Here is a 22,880-nt window from a genome sequence, read left to right as displayed (position 1 = left end):
GACAAATCCTGGCCAGGTTGACTATGAAGTAGGGCCAGAATGGTGGTCATCTGGGAGGTCCTCTGGCAGGGCCCAGAGACTCTGATTCCTGATTCTGCCCCAGAGCTGGAGGCTGGGTGGAGACCACAGTCAGAGGGTGCAGTATCTGAGGCGGGTGGGGAAGATACCACTGATGCTGATGTTCTAAAGCCCTCTGAGCCATAAAAGGGAGAAAAATGGAGAGAGACAAGTAAGATGGGCCCTGGGGTTTTCTGATAGGGAAACAAATAGCTGAAAGGACAGCCTAGAAAGATAAAGATGTTAAAGTAAAGCCAACCAGATAAGTTATCTGAAACAGTGGAGTAGAAAGTGAATGAAAAGAAAAGTTAAGAGCAAATAAGTAGACGATTGGATAAAGGAACCCCCAGGAGGTGAGACAGTAAAAGAGAAAATCAAGATGAAAACTTGGCTAAAGAATCCAGTGTAGCATCTCAAAGGGGCAAACGGGGCCGGGCGAGGGTGATGGGTGTCCTTCCTACCCAGGAGGCAGCAGCCTCTGGGGAAGGAGGCAGGAATCCCTAGCCGCCTCCAACAGGGAGAGACTGCAGTAAGGGGCCGCGGGGAAGGGACGGGACTTTTATGGGGGTTCAGTTTCCAGGGACGCGGTGGAGAGGTGAGAGACAGAGATGATGGAAATGGGGAGGGGATACCCAGGAATGCTGAGAGGCCCTGGGCAGGACTGGGATGGCTTCTGCGATCCTGGACCGGTCCTCCCTACCATTCCCCGTCCCTGAGTAACAGAAATGTCGCTGAGCGCTTACTAGGCACAGAGCGCAGAGCCAGCGCACCCCGCGCCCCATCTCACGGAGCCCTCAGGTAGCCCCAAGAGATGGAAGAGCATTTTCCCATTTTACAAGTACCGCCGCTGAGGCTCAGAGAGGGCAGCCCCTCACCCAAGTTCACACAGGAATCGGGCACTCCCCAGGGCGTGGAGTCGCTAGTAGTCCTCCGGCCCTGGGGGCTTCACTCAGCCAGGGCCCCCTCGGGGAGGAGCCGGCCCCAGCCCCTCCTGCTCCCCGCCCCCGAGGGGCGGCCCGGGGGGCGGGCGGAGGAAGTGAGCGCAGCGGGGAGGAATGCGAGCGGGCGGGGCGCGCCGACCCGGGGCGGCGGGGACAGCGGGACAGACGGCCGGGGCGGCGGGGCCGAGCGCGCGCGATGCCTCACTTCACCGTGGTGCCGGTGGACGGGCCGCGGCGCGGCGACTATGACAACCTCGAGGGGCTCAGTTGGGTGGACTACGGAGAGCGCGCCGAGCGGGAGGACTCGGACGGTGAGGGCGCGCCCGGAGGGGCCCTTGGCGGGGACGGGGGAGCCGGCCACGCGGGGCCCGCGCTCACACAGGCACCCGGATCGTGCGCGCACACGTCGATGCCGGCCCAACTTTTCTTAGTCTGCCCAGCCGCCACTAATCCCTCGCTCCGCGCGCGCAGACAGGATTTCCCCGGGCCCCAGGCGCCCGCGGTCGGGCCGCTCTCCCCGCCCCAGCTCCTCCCTTGCGGGCGGCGGGCGGGGGCTGCAGACGTGGCTGACGGAGGAGGCCAGGCCAGCGGGGCCGCCCGGCGCTTAAACTGCGCCGAGCCCCCACCTCTGGCCTCTCCGGGCTGGGAGCACAGCCGCAGCCCGGACCCCAGCCCCTTCACCTTCTGTAAACTGCTCTCAGCCCCTTCTCTCCTCGCCTACCCATTTGCGCATCGGCGTCTCTGCCACTGAGACTCCCCTGTCGCCCCTCCCCTCCCCCGTCCATGTGCCTCCCTCCACTGACCGGCAGGAGAGAAGGGTGTGTCTGCCTGAGGGGGTGTATGGGGAACTGCCTGTGAGTGCCCTTGTGTTGCTCCCAGCTTAGATCTGTTGGTACAGTGGGCATCTGTGGAGCGCTCATGCGGAACTAGGATTGTCTAGGCGCTTTACACGGGCTCACTCATTTAATCCTCCCCATTTCCCCCATGGGATAGGTCCTGTTACTCACACTTAGGAAGGAGTGAACTGAGGCATGGAACAGTTATATAACTTGCCCCAGGGGATTCAAATCCAGCTCCCTAACTCAATCTAGGTGTTAGGGCTGGGCATGAGGGTAAGCCCTTCCTCCCTTCTCCCAGGTGGCTGCCTTTCCTTATTCGCCTTTCTCCACCTCCTGCTCCAGGAGATTCCAAGGGACTGTCCAGGGCCCACTCTTGGAGTGTGAACCCTGCTGAGAACATGTGTCTGTATGTGTAGTGGCATATGCATGTGTAATTGTGCTTGTGCAAGTGTGTAGCTATGGGTATCACAGGGTGAAGGTGGGGTCAGGGTAGCACATTCTCATGGCCACTGTTTCCTGCAGGGTTGTCAATGATGAGGATGGTGATATGTCTGATGACAAATGCCTGTGTCTGTGACTGACCAGGATGGAGATATGCAGGGAACATGTATGTTAGTGGCATGTGTCAGGTGGTGTGATCTTGACCTGTATGGTCTGTCTGTGATGGTGACATGACTGAGGTGATCAATGCCTGATGTGGGTGATTGGCTATATGTGTCACCTGACTGTGTGGACAGATGTCACAAGACAGTGGTATGGATTCTGGACATTGTGGAGGTTTTAGACTTGACAGTCGTGTGTGTGCACACACCCCAATCCCCACCCAATGCCCTCACCTGCCCCTAGCCTTGTTCTAGTGGTCAGAGCAAGAGCCAGCATCCTTGCTCCCCTGTTAGCCCTGGGAGGCTCTCTCTTCCCAGAGGCTGGTCTGGGCTGCATCCCCAGGATCAGTCTGGACCAGTGAGTGAGCAGGCAGAGCTGAGCCCAGGCCCTGGCCCCGCCTTGGCCTCTCACAGGGTGACTGGAGAGACCTGGAGCCACATTGGCTAAGTCTTGCCAGGTCCCTCCAGTCTGGGCCAGCTCCTCCCACCATCCTCCCTCCTCCTCCTCTCACTTCTTTTCAGCCAGACCTTGGCTGCGCCTGCGGTATGGGGGACACTCTGTGCCCTGGTGAGTGATTATGATTCTTCTTGGTGGGGACTGCAAAGGGTCAGGGGGCACAAAAAAAGTGAGCCTCAGGTCTACCTCGTGGGGCACCCCCAGCCAGGTCCCTGAATCTCTGAAGGCCCACACCTCTGCTCCAAGGGGCATAGATGGGCCTGCTCATCAAGTCCACTGTGACCTGTGTAGAGGGGCTGGGGAGGTTCTAGAGGGGTACCCCAGGCAGATGCCTGTGAGTACAGGGATCAGGAGTGTCACCTGGATACCCACCTGCAGCTGGTGTGTTCACAGCTGCTGGGAGGAATACACATATATGTGTACCTCAAGGCAGGCCCCAGGACTAGGCCATGCTCCAGTTCACTGGGTGTCTCAGGTGGTATCTGAGCAGCTTTGGCCTGGCAGGCATGCCCAGACCTGCCCTGGGATTTTTGAAATAGCTGAGGGCAGTACAGACATCCAAGAACTGCTTAGACCCCCCACATTCCCACAATCCCATGGGAGCTGTCCTTGAAAGAGGGTTTGGGGAACTCCAAGGAGTACCTGCTGGGTGTTTGATGCCAGATTGTCCCTTTTCTGGGGCACCTGGGCAACTGGAAGAGTAGGTATTGCTATCGACTTCATAGAAGAGGAACCAAGGCAACACAGAGAGGGTAAGCAGGTTGCCCTGGGTCACACAGAGAGAGGGTCAGGAATCCAAGCCAGGCTGCCAGCCATCTGAGCACCAAGAGCCTTGGGTATGCACACCCTGGCCAAATCGCAAACTCCAGACACTTTTCTCGAGTTAAAGGCTTGTACTGCACCCTGGGATGGACTGGGGCTCACAGTAGGAGTGGGGAACCTGTAGCTCGGCTCCCACCTGGCTCTGGTGGATCCTAGGACCCAGGTTTGGGCCTTCTCACTAGATAACCTTGCCTCTGAATCTCTCTTGAGCCTTACTTTCCTTGTTACTAAAAAGGAGTAAGTGATATCTACTGGAATGTTGCTGTGAGGACTAGAGCAACCCTTGGAAGGGCCCTGGAATCATGGCTAAAGGGACAAGGGATGAACGAGGTCTTGGAGGACCATCCACAGGCATTTTGGGGGAACTGCTGTGTGCTCAGCTCTACATTTTGTGGATACTAGTGGTCTCCTCAGAGAGACAAGGCAACAATGGTGGGGCAGGCTGCAGTGCATAAGCTTAGAATAATTTATTTCCAACCTACTTCCACAAAAGAATCAGAAGAGATAATGCAACAAAAATAGCCTCCAAAAATGACTGTTACTGTCAGAAACATCAAAACCATGCAGAGGAAGGGGCAAGGATTCTGAGTTGAGGCAGATGATGACTATAAATTTAGCTTGGAGATTACTGGCAGCCAAGGCAGAAAAGGAAATAAGATCAGCTCTATAGCTGCCATTTTCTGACAAATTGAAGCATCAGACTTATTCAGGAGAGACATTCTTTTGTCACAAAAATCCAAGAGTACTTTTCGGAGGCTTCTTACTGAAGGGCCAGCAATGTAATGTGCGGTTTTCAGATTTCTCTTGTTGCTCTTTATCCCGATCCTAAACATGGGCATCAAGGGCATGGCAAATGTCACAGGTATCTGAGGAGCTACATGACCTCATGAGGCTTTAACATGGCTCAGTGGGCTGGCTTGACCTGCTACCTTTGTACACTATACTGTTGGCACTGACCTACACACAGTTGTGTGGCTTGTGGGACTGAATTGCTTGGCTCTCTTAGCTAGTCCAAGTTTCTAGATGCGGCAGTGTACCGCTTTCAGATGCTGTGGGAAGGAAGAGCCGACTTTTTCCCAGGAATTGTCATCAGCACGCTTTACCTGTCAGTTTCCTTGAGTAATAAAGAATCCACAGTGCAGGACCTGCTGAGTGATTGTTGGCTCAGAGAAGGCAAGTCTTATACCGACGGCAAGAGGATATTTCAGATGGAGGATGGATCATTCAGCATTCTTAGCGGCAAACAAAAGAAATGAATTGTGGCCTATTTAGCCAGAGAAGGTTGGCAGGTAGCTCTCACAAAACCCAAACACAGCCAGTGCATGGCTGGAATATTCTACTAGCCTGGTGAGATGATGACACACTTATGTTGCCACCTCCATCACTGGACCCCGGGCCAGCACTGCTGCCACAATCATTGCCATCCAACACCAATGTGGCTTCTTTGAACCAAGATGTCAGCTTCCCATTTGCTGTGAGGCCTCCAGCCACTGCCACAGCTGCCAGACTGCCTGGAGGGGAAAAAACAGTGACTAGAAAAGGACTACTACTTGGGGTCTTCTGCCTGTTTGATGGAAAGTTGGGAATGTCACCCACTGAGACGCACAAGAAACAAAGTTTGGAAAAGGGGAAAGAGTATGAATGCTGGGTGGCCAGAAAAAGCAGCCAAGCTTTGAGAATTAAGGCAGGCTTATAAAAAAAAGTGCATCTAGCTCCTTTCTGCAAGGTTTCGTTGGAGGCTGAAGCACTGTTTCACCAGCCTGGGGGGTAGGCGGCTGGGATCTGGAGCAGAGAGGCCAACAAGCGGCTCCTGACAGCAACACCTAACCGCCCCTACTCTCGAAGACGACCCTTACGGGCTCCTTGACCCACTTCCGCCCTCTGGACAGTCTTGCTTGCCCACCCTCCCAGCATGCCTCGGGCTGCCCTCCAGGACGCCCCCGCGCGGTGCATGGTGGGGTAGCTGCCGCGTGCTAGCCATGACGGCAGAAGGTGCCCTGTGTGGCTTTGTCTATCTGGAGGGGAGCACCCGGGAGGGCCCAGAGGACACGGAGCCTCAGGCGCCCAGCACACTGGGTATTCCAGATGGGCCGGGAAAATGGGAGAGTGGGGGGGGGGGGTCTGAAGGTGCTCCAGGGCCGGTCCACGCCCCTCCTGGCTGGCTCCGCCCCTTGGTGTTAACACGTGGGTGAGCTAGGGTGTCTGGGGCCTTCGCACGGGTGTCTTCTGCAAAAGGAAATGGTGTGCTGGGTTTTGGTCACTGGCCACTCGGCCAATTCTGGCCCTTCAAGGAAGCTGGCAGGGTATGATGGGGAAACTGAGGCCCAGCCTGGTAACACTGGCCCCCAAAGTGCTCCAGAGAGATGATGTTTTGTGGGCTGGCCTGCTGGGCAGGGGTCCAGGCTAGGGGTTCAGGATGCAGCCCCTGACTGGGATTCTGTCCCTCTCTCTCCACAGGACATGGCAACCACAAAGAGAACAGTCCTTTCCTTTGTCCTGTGGAGGCTTCCAGAGGAAGTGACTACTATGACAGGAACCTGGCACTATTTGAGGTAGCTGCGGAGCCATTCTGGGCTGCAGGTGTGGCAGGCAGGTGGGCGGGCAGGGGCCTGTCAGGACCCAAGTCTTAGCTAAGCAGGCAGCCTGGACAGTTGTGCCTCCTTGTGTCTCGGCTCCTCCTCCAGTCTCCGCTTGTCTATCTCACTCCCTTGGCAGCCAGGCTGCAGTTCCCTTGGCCCTTTGAACTGAAACTGATTTCCCAGAGGCAGTCACAACCCCATCCCATGGGGTATTGACTTTGACTTACATGCAGCCCCTCAGCAAGGTGACCACCCCTCACGATTTCCTGTCTTCCCTCTACTCCTAGGACTTCTCCCAGTCCATGATTTCTCTCTCCTGTGAACTCTTCTCTCTATTTCTCTGAGGCCTGGTCCTTCTCTGTGGATCTAGCCCTTCTCTCCACATCTGCAGCCTCAGTGGACACCTCTGTGGAAACATTACCAATTTTGTGCCTCTGAACTTGAACTTTATCCTTTTCAGACTCAAGCTCAGAAGTTGGATTTAAGGCATGGTTTAGGACCCTAAACTCTGACCCACACGTTCAGCTGCCCCATGCAAGTCTTGTGGGCTCCTCAATCTCCACATGCCCCCAAAGACCTGCATCTTCACTTGTGACTCCAAACCAGCTTCTCCTTGTGTATAGGATCAGAAAGGAGCTGAGGGACAGGAAAAGACTAAATGTGGGCAAGAGGCAGGTTGAGGCACAGTGCTGGGGAGGCCGCAGGGGCAGGGAAAGCCTAGACTCGGGTGGAGGTTGGAGAACCTGAGCCCTGGGAGGCCTCCTGACGCGAGAAAGCAGCAAGTTTCTGCAGCAAAGGCCTTGACTTGGCTCCACCTGAGGATGGGCTCAGGGGCCAGGATCCCACCTTGGGAATTGAGGTGGGTTATTCACAGAGCCTGTGGCAGTGGGGAAGACCACTCAGGAGGATCAGGGTTTAGGCAGATACGAGAGACCACTTGTTCCAAATATTCTTCTTTTGACTTCTTTGGTTCCCTGAGGTAACTGGTGGCTTTTTTTGTGGGAGAGTTGAAAGCAGATAAGTCCCAGAGACCCACTCATAGCTGGGAGGTAGCCAGCCAGAACAGGCATGATGAAGTATACCATTCACTTGTCTGCCAGCTGTGTGCCCTGCCCTCTCCCCTGAGGCAGGTAGTTTTCACAAATGGACTAGTAGTGATTGTAGCCAAGGTGGGGCAGGGAGAAGCAGCCGCTGGGCTAAGCCTTTGAGTGCTGTGTGCTGGGGTGTGGTGCCCACACCTGCTCAGTTGGAGGATTTGGGCTTCCCCAGGCAAAAAAAAAGCTGGGATCAGGTCCAGGCCTGCTTCAGGGCTTGGCAAGGGGCCAGAGGCCAGGCTGCTGGCTACACACAGGTAGCCTGGCACCAGCCGGGCCCCTTGCCAGATTGCCCTGTGGCTCTGTTTACAGGAAGAGCTGGACATCCGCCCAAAGGTATCATCTCTTCTGGGCAAGCTCGTCAGCTACACCAACCTCACACAGGGTGCCAAGGAGCATGAGGAGGCTGAAAGTGGGGAGGGCACCCGCCGAAGAGTAGCCAAGGTAAGCTGGTCAGGGGTAGCAGAGGGGCCACTCCTGGGAAGACAGACTCCATACCATGGAACTGGCAATTTCCCCAGATGGTGGTGAACATTGAAGGATGGGCATTGAGAGCATTGGGCTCAAAGAGGCTTTGAGGAGTGGGCCAAGGAGGAGCCCCTCAGGGGGACAGAAGGCTAGAGGGGGTAGAGGGCCAGAGAGGCCCTCAGAAATGACAAAGTGACAGCTGCCTTTACTCAGCCCTCTCTGTGTGGGGAGTACCACGCTAAATGGTGGGTCATGTTCACAACAAAGCTGTGAGGTAGGTGCTGTTATCACCCCCATTTTACAGATGAGGAAACTGAGTGTCAGGGATGTTAACTTGCCTACTATGACTTAGCTAGATTAGATCAATGGATAACACTGGGAGACAGATTTGTGGATTTACTGTGAGATATGTGACTATGTATAATGCCTGATCACTGGCATCTCATCAAGATGGATAAGGATGTTACCATTGGAACCAAGAACCAGGTTGTCCCTTAGGGCTGTGTGACCTAGAGCAAGTGACCAAACCCTTCTGCCTCTCACTGTGTTGGCTCCACTGGCAAACTCCTCCAGTGGCCCATGGGTTCTTTGAGTGCCAGGGTGGGGACGTGATAGGAGCATTACACTGCCTCTTGGGGCTTCCCTCTTCCTTTCCTGGTCCCATCTCTGGTTGCTGTCCAGGCCTCTGGCCCTTCAGCTTTCCTCTCTCTTTAGATGACTTTGCACATCTTTGCTCAGCTCCCCTGTGTGACGGAGCTTAGTTTAACTGAGGGGAGGGGTTTCTTCTACATTTTCTGTTTGGAAGAAAAGAGTCCTCCCTCTCCACCTACTGACTCCCTGAGGTTTGGGAAGCAGCTGTGATTTGGAAGGAGCTTGGGTCTGGCACTGGCTGTAGTACTCTTGCTGGAGGTCAGCACAGGCAGAAGGAGCTCTTGGTTGGGATAAGCTGGGACCCCAGCCTCAGACCTGCTTGTGAGATTTGGGCCCTGCTGGGGTGGGCCAAGGAAAGAGGGTAGATCAGGCTGTGTACACCTCTTACCTTGCCCCTCCAGGTCGCAAACCAGCCCACACTTTAGAGAGGGCAGCTGAGATCTTGAGGTCACACAGACCTGACCCCCACCCTATCCTGCTGGTTGTGATTTTGCTGACATTTTCTGCACTGCAGATAACAGAGAACCCTGACTATCTCTGGCGATCCCTATTCAGCCCTGCAGTGGGGGTCTCAGCCTCTGAGAGTGTTGCCTGTGGTGGGTGATAGGATCCTTGGGTAAGAGTGTCCTCCCTGTCCCTTTGGGCCAAGTCCAGGGAGCTGGTGGCTGGGAGTAAGAAGGTCCCTAAGAAAGGCTAGTGCACATCTCAACAAGAGTGTCGGAAGGAAGCTTGGGTTGGTGAAGGGCCATGGTCCCTTGGCCTTATGAGGAGCTAGTGAGGATGCTGGGGTCCAGCCTCAGCTTACCTGCCCAGCTCACCTGGCCCTAGAGTAAGGATATGAGAGAATGGCTGAGTATCCTGGCTCCAATGGCTTTTCCATGGAGGAAGGAAGAGCCTGGTCAAGTCCATAGTGAATTGCCAGAAAGCTACGGAGCTGGGAACACTGAGCTGTGGTCCTCAGCCAGAGCGGGTCTGAACAGGGGCCTCAGAAAAAGAAGGTTTAAAGCAGGAAGGGCAGGCCTCCAACCACACCACGCCAAGACCCAAACCTCTCCATAGCAGCTGCTCTGGCTCCAGCCTGGTGACCTTCTGAGGCTGCCAAAGGTTATTTGGGGATGCAGAAAGCATTTCCGGCCCTACCCTTTCCCACACTGCCCTTTTTTAAGAGTGACTCAGCCTAAAGTGGAGGTGGGGCTGGGAGCTGCCACTATCCAATGGGTGGTCCAGGGCCTCTGAGTAAGGCTCAGACAGAGCCAGATGAGGTATATCTGTCACCTATGCTGTGCAGGACAGTTAAAGGACCATTCATTCTTACTTGGGCCCTTCCAGGCTTTCTGAGGTCCCGTAGGCTGTACACAGAACCTGCCCCAGGCCTGGACCCTTCAGAAGATTTGCTGGGGCGCTGGTGGTAGTGCCCCACTACCCTGGGCTGCACTCATGGGAGCTTAGTTCTTCAAGAAGGCGCCAGCCCTGCCTCTGTGCTTCCGCCTCTGCCCGCCTCCTGGCTGGCCCCTGCTCTGCCCTTTGAGTGTTGAGAAATCTTGTCTGGATATGCCCATCAGACCTTCCTCATCTTCCCTTCAGCCTGAAGCTCTACTCTCTATGCAGGATTTTCCCAACAGGTTATCCCAGGGGCCTTCCAAGGCAACACTCTCTGGGCTCAGGAGCACCTTTTGGGTACCTGCAGTGCTTGATGGTGATAGAACAGTGAACAAGCCGAGTCTACCCCAGGGTAGTCATGAGACATTCGAGGGAACAGTTACCATGACCTGAAGGGACCACTGTGATGGAAGGGTATATCAGATGCTGAGGGGATGTAAGAGAAAGTACCAACTCCACCTAAGGCAACTTGGGGGAACTTCCTGGAAGAGGCAACAGTTAAGCCTCCTGCAGATTTAACTGAAGAAGAGTTTGTCAGGCAGTAAGGTGGGGCTGACCTGCCCAGGCAGAGCCCAGCACATGCACTGGCTCAGAGGCTCTGAGGAACCGATGTCATCAGGGGCTAGGGCTGACAATGAAGGTTATAGGGCACACCTGGTGGCCCAAGCCAAGGAGTCTGGCCCACACTGTGGATTACAGGATAGACAATGCAAAGCATTCTCAGCAGGAATAATGACACTGAATTTGGTTTTCAGAGACCTGCTCTGGCAGCAGAATGGGCTAGAGAGTGGAGAGGTTGAGGGGCACAGGAGGACACCATCCAGGTGCCCCAGGTGTAGTGCCCCATTTTCAAGGGACTAAGGCTGAGGCAAGGCAGGCTGATCCCATGGCAGCTTGAGAGGCAGACTGGACAGGACTCAGTGTCCACCTGGACTGGAGTTGGGGGTTGGAGAGAGGGAGGGCCAGGAACAACTTCTTGGACTCTGGCTTGGGTGACATGGGGACTGCTGGGTGAGAAGGTGGGGATCAGAGACAGACCTCTCTTTCTAGAAGTTTAATGAAAGAAAAGAAAGGAAGGGGGCAGTACCTTGAGGGTGAGGTGAGGCTTAAAATCTCACACATGGGGTTTTGAAAAGAATCAGGTTTTATACCTTCTCAGTCCCAAACCATCTTCACATATGAAAGTCAACATAGATATCCTAGCTGTCACCCTACCCTGTGTGCTCCCCAGGACTCCATTCAGGATGCCCCTCTCCATCCTGTTCTCTGGCAGAACACCCTGGGGGTCGGGGACTGCTGTGTGACTAGGGGCTGGCCTTCCATGGTGCATCTGGGCCCCTCTGATGCTCTGTGCCCCCCACCCCCTTCTGCTCCATAGGCGCCCAGCATGGGCACCCTCATGGGAGTGTACCTGCCCTGCCTGCAGAATATCTTCGGGGTTATCCTCTTCCTGCGGCTGACCTGGATGGTGGGCACGGCTGGTGTGCTGCAGGCCCTCCTCATTGTGCTCATCTGCTGCTGCTGTGTGAGTATCCTAGCTGGGGCAGGGGCCATGGTTGCCCCACAGAGCCTGCCCAGCTGAGCTGCTCACCCAGGCCTTCCTTCCCACAGACCCTGCTGACGGCCATCTCCATGAGCGCCATCGCCACCAATGGCGTGGTTCCAGGTGGGTGAGTAGCGCCACCACAGGCCTGATGGGGGGACTGGGCCCGGAATCCACCTTGACATGACCGGTAACTCTCACGGCCACCCCTAACCAAGCCGTTCTCTGATGGGGTCCTAGTTCCTGACTCCCTGACAGTGCCATCACTTAGGAGCATCCTTATTTGACAGAGTTTGGGATTGCTCTTGTGTTTTGTGTTTTGTTTGCTTTAGTGTAAAAGTAATTTTTAAAAAGGGGGCCTAGAGCTGACAAAGAAGGTGATGGGGCATACCTCGTAGCCCAAGCCAAGGATTCAGAGACCCCATTTATTTATTTATTCAACTATGTATTTATATCAGTATGGACTCCTGGATATTTATTTTATTCCTTGGATCAAAATCTAGTACTATCATTATTTATTTTGTTGTTCAAACTGTTTCAGTTTAGCTATTTAGCTATTCAGGTTGGCTCCTGTGTCTGGATCCTTTTATTTATTTATTTATTTTATTTATTTATTTTTTTTTTGAGGAAGACTAGCCCTGAGTTAACTGCTGCCAATCCTCTTCTTTTTGCTGAGGAAGACTGGCCCTGAGCTAACATCTGTACCCATCTTCCTCTACTTTCTGTGTGGGACGCCTACCACAGTGTGGCTTGCCAAGCGGTGTCATGTCCACACGTGGCATCCAAACCGGCAACCCCCAGGCTGCCGAAGCGGAACGTGCACACTTAACTGCTGCATCACTGGACCAGCCCTTTTTTTTTTTTTAAATAACAGCTTTATTAGTATAAAAGTAATAGGGGAAAAAAAGGTAATATATCTTTGCCATAAGAGGATTTGAAAGTGCAGAAAAATGTAAAGGGGAATATTGAAAGTACCCATAACCCTACCAACTTGGGTTTATAACTCTTAGCCTTTTGGCATATGGTCTTAGGGTCTTGTAAAGTATTGACATATTTTTTTCCCCAAACTGTATGTGTATGTGTGTGTGTGTATTTCCCAAATGTTTTGAACAGTATATTTGTTTTTTAAACAGGATTGATAGGATATTACTTGATTTATGTGATTATTCTCCTACTCTTGGGTTCTGCTTTTTCACTATTGTAAACAGTGTTGTCATGAACAGCCTTGCACATGGATCTCTGTTCACACCCCTGGCAGTTCTCTTAGGAGAGGATCCTAGAGGTGGGGTTACAGCATGAAAAGGATTAGCCATGTTAAAGTTTATTGATCCTTGTTCCAGATTTTTCAGCAGAGAAGTTTTATCAGGAGCAGATTCAACCAGCAACATGGGATCACTCTTGTCCCCTGCACCCTTGCTGGCCCTGGGGCCCAGTGTTGACTCCGTCAGTCTTGCCAGGGGTGTTAGACTCTAATGGAAGCACAGACTCAGGACAGGAGGGTCAACCATGGATACTCACCTGGTGGCAGGCCCTGTGCTGGGCTCCAGGGACAAAAAACCGGACCAGATACAGTCCTTACCCTGGTCAGGAGGGGTGAGGCATGCTGAGATAGGATGCACCTAGACAGTAGAGGCTGTGGGGACTGGCCTGAGTGCAGGGAGTTGGGAGACAGTGGGCCACTTAGGCACTGCTGCAGACCTAGAGCTGCCCCAGAAAAGCAGCCATTTCACTGGCCCCGTGCTGGGCATTGCAGGCAGATGGGAATGGGGTCCAACCCCAGCCTGGTCACTGACTAATAATGCAGCCTTGGGCAAGTCTCCCTACCCATCTGCTCATCTGTAAATGGGAAAAGCAATCCCTGTCCCTCTGGGTGGTTGTGAGGGGTTCTCATGGAGGAGACCCCTTGAAGAAGAACCAGCCTTGACCTGTGTGTACTTTCTCTGTTGTAGCTGGGGGCTCCTATTTCATGATCTCCCGCTCACTGGGACCAGAATTTGGAGGTGCTGTGGGCCTGTGCTTCTATCTGGGAACAACATTTGCAGCGGCCATGTACATCCTGGGGGCCATTGAGATCTTGCTGGTGAGTTAGGCTAATCCCTGGCCAACTCTGGTCTTGTGCAAACAGTCCCTTTCGCATAGGCCCAGGCTGCTCGTGCTCTCCTCACCTCTGGCCAGGGTCTGGGGGTTATAATATGGGAGGCCTCCTCGAGAAAGAAAGGTCTTTGCTCAAGCCAGTCTCCCCTTCAATTCCTAGTTTGGGCCAATCAGGGAAGGGCCCTTGCTGCCTTCACCTTGGCCCTGGATGTTCCATCCACCCAGGGACCATTTCAGCCATGGCAGGTGGTCTGGGAACTATTGCATTTAGCTCAGTGATGGATCTTGGTGGTGACGCAGAGCCTGCCTCCTGGACTTATGTGGGCTCTGGCCAGTTCTGTCTCCCCCAGGACTCTGTGCCAGTACCCTTTAGAGCCAGCTTCTCCGTGTCCCTGTATCAGGGTGAGCAGCCAAAGGACCCTATCTGGAGGTCAATGCCTCCTCCGTGAGCCCCATGTGTGCTCTGACTCAGCTTTCACTCCCCACTGAACTGCCCCAGGCAGTAGGAGAAGAGGTGGAGGGACAGTGGGGAGCACAGGATAACAAGTGCCTACCCCTGGGGATCCAGACAGTAGGAGATTTTTAGAGGAACTGCCTCCAGATCCTCTGCCTGTAGTGTGAACCCCATTCCTGGATCTTCTGGGTCTTTTGTTTGTTTTTCTATTTCTTACATTCTTACAGTTTTTGTTTGGATTTCTTCTGTATGGAAAATTTGTCCTTTTCCCCATTTATTTATTTATTCAACCATGTATTTATATCAGAATGGACTTCCTGATGTTTATTTTATTCTTTGGGTCGCAATTCAATAGTATCATTATTTATCTGTTGCTCAAACTGTTCCATTTTGGCTATTTAGGTATTTGGGTTGGCTCTTGTGTCTTTTTTTTTTTAAATAACAGCTTTATTAAGATATAATTCACATATCATACAATTCACTGCTCATTTAAAGTATACAACATATGCTTTATATTCACAGAGTTGTACAACCATCACCACAATCAATTTTAGAACATTTTCATCACCCTGAGAAGAGATCGCATACTCATTAGTGGTCACTCCATTCTCCCCAGCCCTAAGCAGCAATTGATCTGCTTTCTGTCTTTAATCAGATTTAATCAGATTTGCCTATTCTGGACATCATATAAATGTACCCATACAATATGTGGTCTTTTGTGACTGGGTTTTTCTGGATACTCTTTTAAAAATACAACCAAAATGACAGGATTCACTCTTCAAATAGGAAGATTGAAGCTTCCTTATCGGTCTTCTTGTTTCAGACCTACATTGCCCCACCGGCCGCCATTTTTTACCCAACAGGCACTCACGACACATCGAGTGCCACCTTGAACAATATGCGGGTGTATGGGACCATTTTTCTGACCTTCATGACACTGGTGGTGTTTGTTGGTGTCAAGTATGTAAACAAATTTGCCTCGCTCTTCCTGGCCTGTGTGATCATCTCCATCCTCTCCATCTACGCTGGTGGCATCAAGTCTATTTTTGACCCTCCTGTGTTTCCGTAAGTAATCCAGGGATACATCCAGGCATTGCACTAACATCCCTCCCAAGTAGATGGCCTTTGATGCCCTGAGTTCCCAAGGCTGCTGGGTGAGAACAGGTTGGGGCCTTCAGCTAAGCAGGTGCTGATGCTTCTGCCCACAGGGTATGCATGCTGGGCAACAGGACCCTGTCCCGGGACCAGTTTGACGTCTGTGCCAAGACAGCCATGGTAGACAATGAGACAGTGGCCACCCAGCTATGGACCCTCTTCTGCCACAGCCCCAACCTCACCACTGACTCCTGTGACCCCTACTTCCTGCTCAACAATGTGACCGAGATCCCTGGCATCCCTGGTGCAGCTGCCGGCGTGCTCCAGGGTGCGTCCTCCCTCCCGTCCTCCTGCTCCTGACCCACAGGCTGAGCAGGAGGCAGGAAATGAGCATAGAGAGTGGAGCACAGAGCTGTCCTTGTGTGGCCAGCTCAGGAATGGAAGGCAGTTCTGGCTGCCTTCCCAGCCCAGCAGTATCCTCTCAGCCTGGCTCCTGGCAGCTAAGTTTTGGGTGAATGGAGCTGATCTGGCCAGTGTCCCAGACCTGCAGCAGCCCCTAGAAAGTTCTGGCAGCCCCTCTCTCCCCAGCCACCAGCCCCTGACCCTGCCTGGGATTGTTCTCACAGGAGCAATTAAAGGGCCTCTGTCTAAGAGGCAGGCATTGGTGGGGCTCTGGCTGGTTCAGCCACCTTTGCCTGTCACACTTCTAGCCAGGCAGCTTCTTCCCTGTGGCCAGAGCAGTCCTGTGGCTGAAGCCACCCCTGAAGCCCCCAGAGCCTCTTAGATCTGCAGGCTCTGGCTAGACTGCCCCAAACTGCCCCTGGGAAGTAAGTGGGGCTGCAGTGGTGATGCTGCTGCCCCCGCAGAAAACCTGTGGAGCGCCTACCTGGAGAAGGGTGAGGTCGTGGAGAAGCACGGGCTGCCCTCCACAGATGCCCTTGGCCTGAAGGAGAGCCTGTCCCTGTATGTGATGGCTGACATCGCCACATCCTTCACCGTGCTGGTGGGCATCTTCTTCCCTTCTGTAACAGGTAAGCCTCTCTTGCCCACCCACCCAGCCCTGCCCCGACTCCTGAGGAGCCCCTGAAGGAGTCTTGTCTGTTTTTGGAGGCATTATGGCTGGCTCAAACCGTTCCGGGGACCTCCGTGATGCCCAGAAGTCCATTCCGGTGGGGACCATTCTGGCCATCGTTACAACTTCCCTTGTGTGTATCCTTTCTCAGGCCTGGGGCAGGTGGGGAGGGGAAAAGAAGGCACTTACCTGCGTATAGGTCACTGGCTGGCATGCACAGACACACCACACATGCATGCATGCTTATATACCTTACCTCCTCACACACATGCACTCACTCAAAAGATGTGTGCACAATAGGAAACCCTCAGCTATAGGTGTCCCAGCTGAGTCTGCTGGCTAAGGCTAGGGCAAGAGACGTGTGGGTCCTGTATGGGAATGAGTGGGGACAGCAGTAGCAGTGGTGGCCTAGCTTTCCTTGACAAGCTGCAGACTTCAGCAGTGTGGTTCTCTTTGGCGCCTGCATCGAGGGTGTGGTACTCCGAGACAAGTGAGTGATCTGGGCCCCTTCCTGTGGCAGTCGGCTCAGCTTTTGCCTGCCCTAACACCAGTCCCCTTGACACAAGTGGTCCCACACATATCCGTAGGCTGTTAGTTGCCAGTGGTGGTCTGTGTCACTAAGTGGGTCAGGCCTCACCAGGACTTTTGAGTCTGAGAGGATGGTGACATCAGGATTAAGGCTGGGCCGAGGGGGAAGGGTAGGAGCTGGTGGATTGGCCTTTTCCACTAAGAGGCCACAGCTCTGCCCACTATAGCCACCCTTCCTGACCCCTGACATCCCTCACTCTGGGTGGCCCCACCCAGGATTTGGGGGGACTCCTTGCATGGAGCATGGACTGAGCCTGGCCCCTGCAGGTATGGTGACGGCGTCAGTAGGAACCTGGTGGTGGGCACATTGGCCTGGCCTTCGCCCTGGGTCATCGTCATCGGCTCCTTCTTCTCAACTTGTGGTGCTGGCCTACAGAGCCTCACTGGGGCGCCACGCCTGTTGCAAGCCATTGCCAAAGACAACATTATCCCCTTCCTCCGGGTGAGCCCTTCTACGTTCTCCCACAGCCTGGGTGCTCCTGGCCCCCACAGTGGTTGGGAGAGAGAAGTAGGGGATAATGCATTACACCCTTTTGGCGCCCATAGTGACCCTAGGGCCATGTAACCATCCATGGGGAGTTGCTGAGAGCTACCCTGGCCCTGATGTGTTGTTGGCAGAGCTGCTTGGGCCCAGAATCTTCATGGCTTATCTATGGCTCATCCAAAGCAGAGAGGTCTGGAGAAGTGGGGGCCAGGGAAACTTGTGGTACCTATTGGGATAGGCATGGGTGTGGCCTGAGCCCCAGAGGAGGTGCTTGAGGGTGATGGAGGCCAGGCTGTAGCTTGTGGCCCAAGGTGTGGAATGGGGGTGATGGGACCTGCTTGTTCCCTTGCTGACCTCACTGACCCTGGTCCACGCAGGTGTTTGGTCATGGGAAGGCAAATGGTGAACCAACGTGGGCACTCCTCCTGACGGCACTTATCGCTGAGCTGGGCATCCTCATTGCCTCCCTTGACATGGTGGCCCCCATTCTATCCATGTGAGCTGGGGGCCAGGGTGGGGCATGGGGACAGTCTTGGGAGAGGCTCCTTGCACCATTGGTACCCCTCAGCTGGGGGCCCCAGCACCTCCCTGTGACCCTGTCTGATGTTGAGAGCACAACTGTGAGACATGTCTGGCTGTATGGGGCAATGTTTGCCTGGGAGAGCGCAGCCTACCTCTGCATTCAGGAGCAAGCCTGGCACTTACACAGAGGTTTTAAAGAGAGCACAGGTCCCACACCCCTCTGTGGGCGACTCCCAGAGCAGGCAGCCAACAGCCCTCCATTCCTAGAGAGGGCAAGCACCCTGTCCCTGCTGCCTTGATGAAGCCACCACTGCCTGTCCATCTGTTTTCAAAGTTGTTTGCTTTTAGAGTTCTGGGATCAGCTGGGCATTTGAGTCTACCAGTGCCCTACAGGGGGTGCTCGGCACGTGGCAATTTCTGGGGGTCCCTGAGGCAGAGCTCTCGTGGTTGCTGTGTTCACCTCTGCCAGTGCTGGGGTCCACTCCATCTCTCCTCACACATCTTACTCCACTGCTGATGCTCCCTCTTGTTTGTTCGGTTATGACGGGACTACCCTTCACTGCCCCACTCAGCCTGTAGGCCTGACAGGCTCTCCTTCCCCCTGAAGCAGCCTCCTCGCTCCAGCCACAGCCAGGCCTGCTGGAGTCAGTGCTCTCTTGTCCCCCTCAACACAACCTCCTTCTGCTACTGCCCATCTCTACCCACATAAGCACACACCTGAAACTGTTCTTGCGACAGTCGTCTTGGGTAGTGACCCCTCACTGCCCAAGCCAGAGGACATTTCTTAGTTTTTGTCATGTGGCTGTTCCTGGCAGTCCTGATGGGACTGACCACTGCCCTCTCATGAGAGTCCCTGCCCCCTGCCAGGCCCTCTCTGGTAAGTCCCCTTACCTTCTTGTCTGCCTTTCTCTCGCGCCAACTGAGGGTGGAGGTTGGTGCCCCCTTGCCTTAGCCCTCTGCTCCTCTGCTGTCTTCCTTGGAGGGTTCACGCAGCAGGCCTCACCCATGTCCCAGTCTCCCACACCCACTGTAGTGTCCCTCAAGTGTCTCTAATTCAGTATATTCAAAATGGCCCTTGTCATCTTCTCCCTGCCTACCCCTCCCCACATTCATGACAGTTCCTCATCCATCTGCCACCCGCCATCTCCAGACACTGAGTACTCCTCAGCACCATCCACTTCCACAGCTCTACACTCACTGCTCCCCCTGCCTGCAGCCCACTCCCACCTCCTCTGCCTGCAAACACTTGCCCATCCTCTCAGACCTGGCTCTGAGGACACCTCTGCAGGAGTCTCATCTGCCTCAGGCTGTGGGAGTGGGTGCTGGGAGGCTGAGAAGACCTGGCTGACCCCATGCACAGCATTGCCATGACATGTCCCAGTTCCTAGTCAAGGCCCAGCCTGAGGAGGGGTGGGGACATCAAGTACCTGGCTGCCAAGTAGGCTGCTCTGTACCATGTACTCCCTGTGCTGCAGGTTCTTTCTGATGTGTTACCTGTTTGTGAACCTGGCCTGTGCTGTGCAGACACTCCTGAGGACCCCCAACTGGCGACCCCGGTTCAAGTACTATCACTGGTAAGTGCCAGCTAGACCCCTGAGCCAAGTCATCTGACACAAGAGCTATTGGGGAAGCCAGGAGCCCCATTCTGAATGGGGTTTGAGTTTCCTGGGCAGCAGTTGGTATTGGTGAGAGATTGGGGCATTGGGGGGCTTGGCCTGGGGCCCTACTGGTCTTGCCCTGATTCCCTTTCCCACTCTCTGGCCCAGGGCATTGTCCTTCCTGGGCATGAGCCTCTGCCTGGCCCTTATGTTTGTCTCCTCCTGGTACTACGCCCTGGTCGCCATGCTCATCGCGGGCATGATCTACAAGTACATTGAGTACCAAGGGTGAGTGAGGGGCTGCTGTCTGGTCGGGGCAAGTGGGGTGGTCCGTATGTTGGGTTGAGGGGAACTGAACCATCTTTTTCTAGCCACCATGGGTGCCATCTCACATATACATGGACAGAATCTAGGCACTCACCAGCTTTGGCCTCTGCAGGGCTGAGAAGGAGTGGGGTGACGGGATCCGAGGCCTGTCCCTGAGCGCTGCCCGCTATGCACTATTGCGGCTAGAGGAGGGGCCTCCACACACCAAGAACTGGCGGTGAGTTCACACCCAGACTAGCAAGGCCACTCTGGGTTCTCAGGGGGTGCTCTGAGGGTGGGAGGGTCAAGAGGTGCTGGCTCCCCCTCCCCAGTCCACATTCCTTGTCCTAGGGTTGCCAGGGGCACCCTCCTGCATGTTGAGTCCTTGATCCCTGCTACCTAAACCTGCGGGGCCTGTGAGCCGAGAAGGGAGAAGAAGAGGGGCTCCCTGGAAACCTCTGGCCCTGGTCTCAGGCTGCCTCCCCATCCGGCCACCGCAGGCCTCAGCTGCTGGTGCTGCTGAAGCTAGACGAGGACCTTCACGTGAAGTACCCACGGCTCCTCACCTTTGCCTCTCAGCTTAAGGCCGGCAAGGGCCTGACCATCGTTGGTTCTGTCATCCAAGGCAGCTTCTTGGAGAGCTATGGCGAGGCCCAGGCCGCTGAGCAGGTGCATGCTGCAGGGGCAGGGAGCTGAGCCGGACTAAAGGTGTCTGGAGTGACACATAGGGGAGGGGACCAATCCTGGCCAGCCAGATGGGTAGCACTGCTGCCACCTGAGAGCTAGAGCAAGGGGGGGGGGGGGGGGTATGACTGTCCCATCTTGGAAACATGGCCTCTGGGTGGGCAGCTTGTCCCCATTTCCTCCCCCATCCCCAAGTACTTCTGTGCCCTAGGGGCCTTGGGAGGGAGCCCAGCAGAGAGGACACTGATGGCCTTGCCTTCTGACCCTAGTGTGTTCCCCATAGACAATCAAGAACATGATGGAGATTGAGAAAGTGAAAGGCTTCTGCCAGGTGGTGGTAGCCAGCAAGGTGCGTGAGGGGCTGGCCCACCTTATCCAGTCTTGCGGCCTGGGCGGCATGAGGCATAACTCCGTGGTGCTGGGCTGGCCCTATGGCTGGCGACAGAGTGAAGACCCACGTGCCTGGAAGACCTTTATCGGTGCGTAAGGGTCAGGGCCTGGGCTCAGTCACGTGGGACAGGTGTCAGGGGTTAAGTGAGGACAGAGGACAGAGGACCACAGGCTGGCAGTCAGTAGTACCCTTCCTCCCCAGACACCGTGCGCTGCACCACAGCCGCCCACCTGGCCCTGCTTGTGCCCAAGAACATTGCCTTCTACCCGAGCAACCATGAGCGCTACCTGGAGGGCCACATCGACGTGTGGTGGATTGTACATGATGGTGGCATGCTCATGCTTTTGCCCTTCCTGCTGCGCCAGCACAAGGTGGGCCAGGCAGGTGGGCCTGGGTGAGAGGAACTGGTCCCTTGGAGAGATGGGTGTGACGGAACCACCCACCTGCTCCATTGCTACAGGTTTGGAGGAAGTGCCGGATGCGGATCTTCACGGTGGCCCAGATGGACGACAACAGCATCCAGATGAAGAAAGATCTAGCTGTGTTTCTGTACCACCTACGCCTTGAGGCAGAGGTGGAAGTGGTAGAGATGGTGAGCCACCCACCCTGGTGTGGCCCTGTGGAGGCCCTGCTCCACACAGCCTAGTCCTCATGGCCCATCCTCTCCCTAGCATAATAGTGACATCTCTGCATATACCTACGAGCGGACACTGATGATGGAGCAGCGGTCCCAGATGCTGCGGCAGATGAGGCTGACCAAGACTGAGCGGGAGCGAGAAGTCAGTGGCCTTCTTGGTTCAGGGCAGGGGCAGGAGGCAGGGGCAGGCCTTTGGAGACACCATGAGTGGGGGTGTTGGAATGACTCACTCCAGCTCCACTCAAGTCAGTGCCATTTCCCTGAGGTCAGGTGATCATGTTGGGCCAGCCAGGCCCCACCTTCTCCCATGGCATTGAGGGCTCTGGTTGTCCTCAGGCCCAGCTAGTCAAGGATCGGCACTCAGCCCTTCGGCTGGAGAGCCTGTACTCGGACGAGGAGGATGAGTCTGCAGCTGGGGCTGACAAGATCCAGATGACATGGACACGGGACAAGTACATGGCAGCTGAGCCCTGGAACCCCAGCCACGCCCCTGACAACTTCCGGGAGCTGGTGCATATTAAGCCGTGAGTACAGCAAAAAGAGACACAGCCATGTCAGTGTCTGGGGGTGGAGGTGGGATCGGGGTAGACAAGCTCTGTGGATGCCAGGGATGGGGCCCATGATCAGCTTCATTATCTGCAGGGACCAATCCAATGTGCGGCGCATGCACACCGCTGTGAAGCTCAATGAAGTCATTGTCACACGCTCCCACGACGCCCGCCTGGTCCTACTGAACATGCCTGGTCCACCCAAGAACAGCGAGGGTGATGAGAACTGTATCCCTTTTTAGAGAGACAGGCAGTAGGGAGGTGGACAGCATGTGAGGTTGGGCCAGGAGCTCCTCTCCTGGGTGCCCTGGGGGGTGCCAGGTTTCCCCAGTTCTCATTGATGGGCCAAACTTCCCTGGGTGCCCTGGGTCCTGGTGCTGCCTCCTTGACCTGATGTCCTACAGACATGGAATTCCTGGAGGTGCTGACCGAGGGCCTCGAGCGGGTGCTGTTGGTGCGTGGCGGTGGCCGTGAAGTCATCACCATCTACTCCTGAACCAGTACAGACTTGTGGACTAGAGTGGATGTGTCCAGGGTAAAGGCCCCCTCGCGGCACCCACCCATCAGCCCTGCTTTGCCTGGCCCTGCCCTGGACCCAGCTTTGCTAGGTCTCCTTGGAGATTGGGCCTGGGCCTGGCAGTGGAGATGGATCCGAGGTCCCGCAGGACCCTGAGAGGTTTGGGGACTTTCCCATCCAGCACCCCAGGCGGCCTGCCCTAGCTGGATAAGACTGGTGGGGGCTGATGTGGAGTTTGAAAGCAGCCAGCCCAGGAGCGCTATTTATTGCATATTTATTGTTCAGATGTCACCAGCAGAGAGAAGGGGAGGGGCAAAAGGGAGGGGGTCTGGCCCAGCATGCTTGCAAGAAGACCTGGCTTAGGCTACTGTGGGCAGGGACCCCCACCAAGCCCAGCTGAATGGAGCCAGCCAGCTGAGGCCTGACTTTTTCAATAAAACATTGTGTACTTCTGGGC

The 22,880-nt window shown here is 55.0% G+C and overlaps 1 protein-coding gene across 2 annotated transcripts; it reads left to right on the top strand.

Moving 5' to 3' along the window:
* Positions 1-1,135: 1,135 nt before the first annotated feature.
* On the top strand, positions 1,136-22,879 carry SLC12A4 (solute carrier family 12 member 4). Of its 2 annotated transcripts, XM_046682274.1 has the most exons (24): positions 1,136-1,309; positions 6,176-6,270; positions 7,704-7,835; positions 11,269-11,415; positions 11,502-11,556; positions 13,383-13,513; positions 14,805-15,046; positions 15,190-15,404; positions 15,943-16,107; positions 16,187-16,285; positions 16,581-16,638; positions 17,004-17,178; positions 17,598-17,716; positions 19,218-19,316; positions 19,509-19,628; positions 19,780-19,884; positions 20,147-20,315; positions 20,614-20,809; positions 20,923-21,092; positions 21,182-21,313; positions 21,393-21,500; positions 21,695-21,882; positions 22,001-22,134; positions 22,311-22,879. In XM_046682274.1, the coding sequence occupies exons 1-24, from the start codon at positions 1,195-1,197 to the stop codon at positions 22,400-22,402; spliced, it is 3,261 nt and encodes a 1,086-aa protein (XP_046538230.1). In that variant the 5' UTR covers positions 1,136-1,194; the 3' UTR covers positions 22,403-22,879. The 2 variants fall into 2 exon arrangements, with proteins under 2 accessions (XP_046538230.1, XP_046538231.1); XM_046682275.1 differs by lacking the exons at positions 17,004-17,178; positions 17,598-17,716.
* The last annotated feature ends 1 nt before the right edge of the window (position 22,880 follows it).

Source organism: Equus quagga, chromosome 13 (assembly GCF_021613505.1).
Source record: "Equus quagga isolate Etosha38 chromosome 13, UCLA_HA_Equagga_1.0, whole genome shotgun sequence".
Taxonomy (NCBI): domain Eukaryota; kingdom Metazoa; phylum Chordata; class Mammalia; order Perissodactyla; family Equidae; genus Equus; species Equus quagga.
This window is presented reverse-complemented; position numbering and strand designations above follow the sequence as displayed.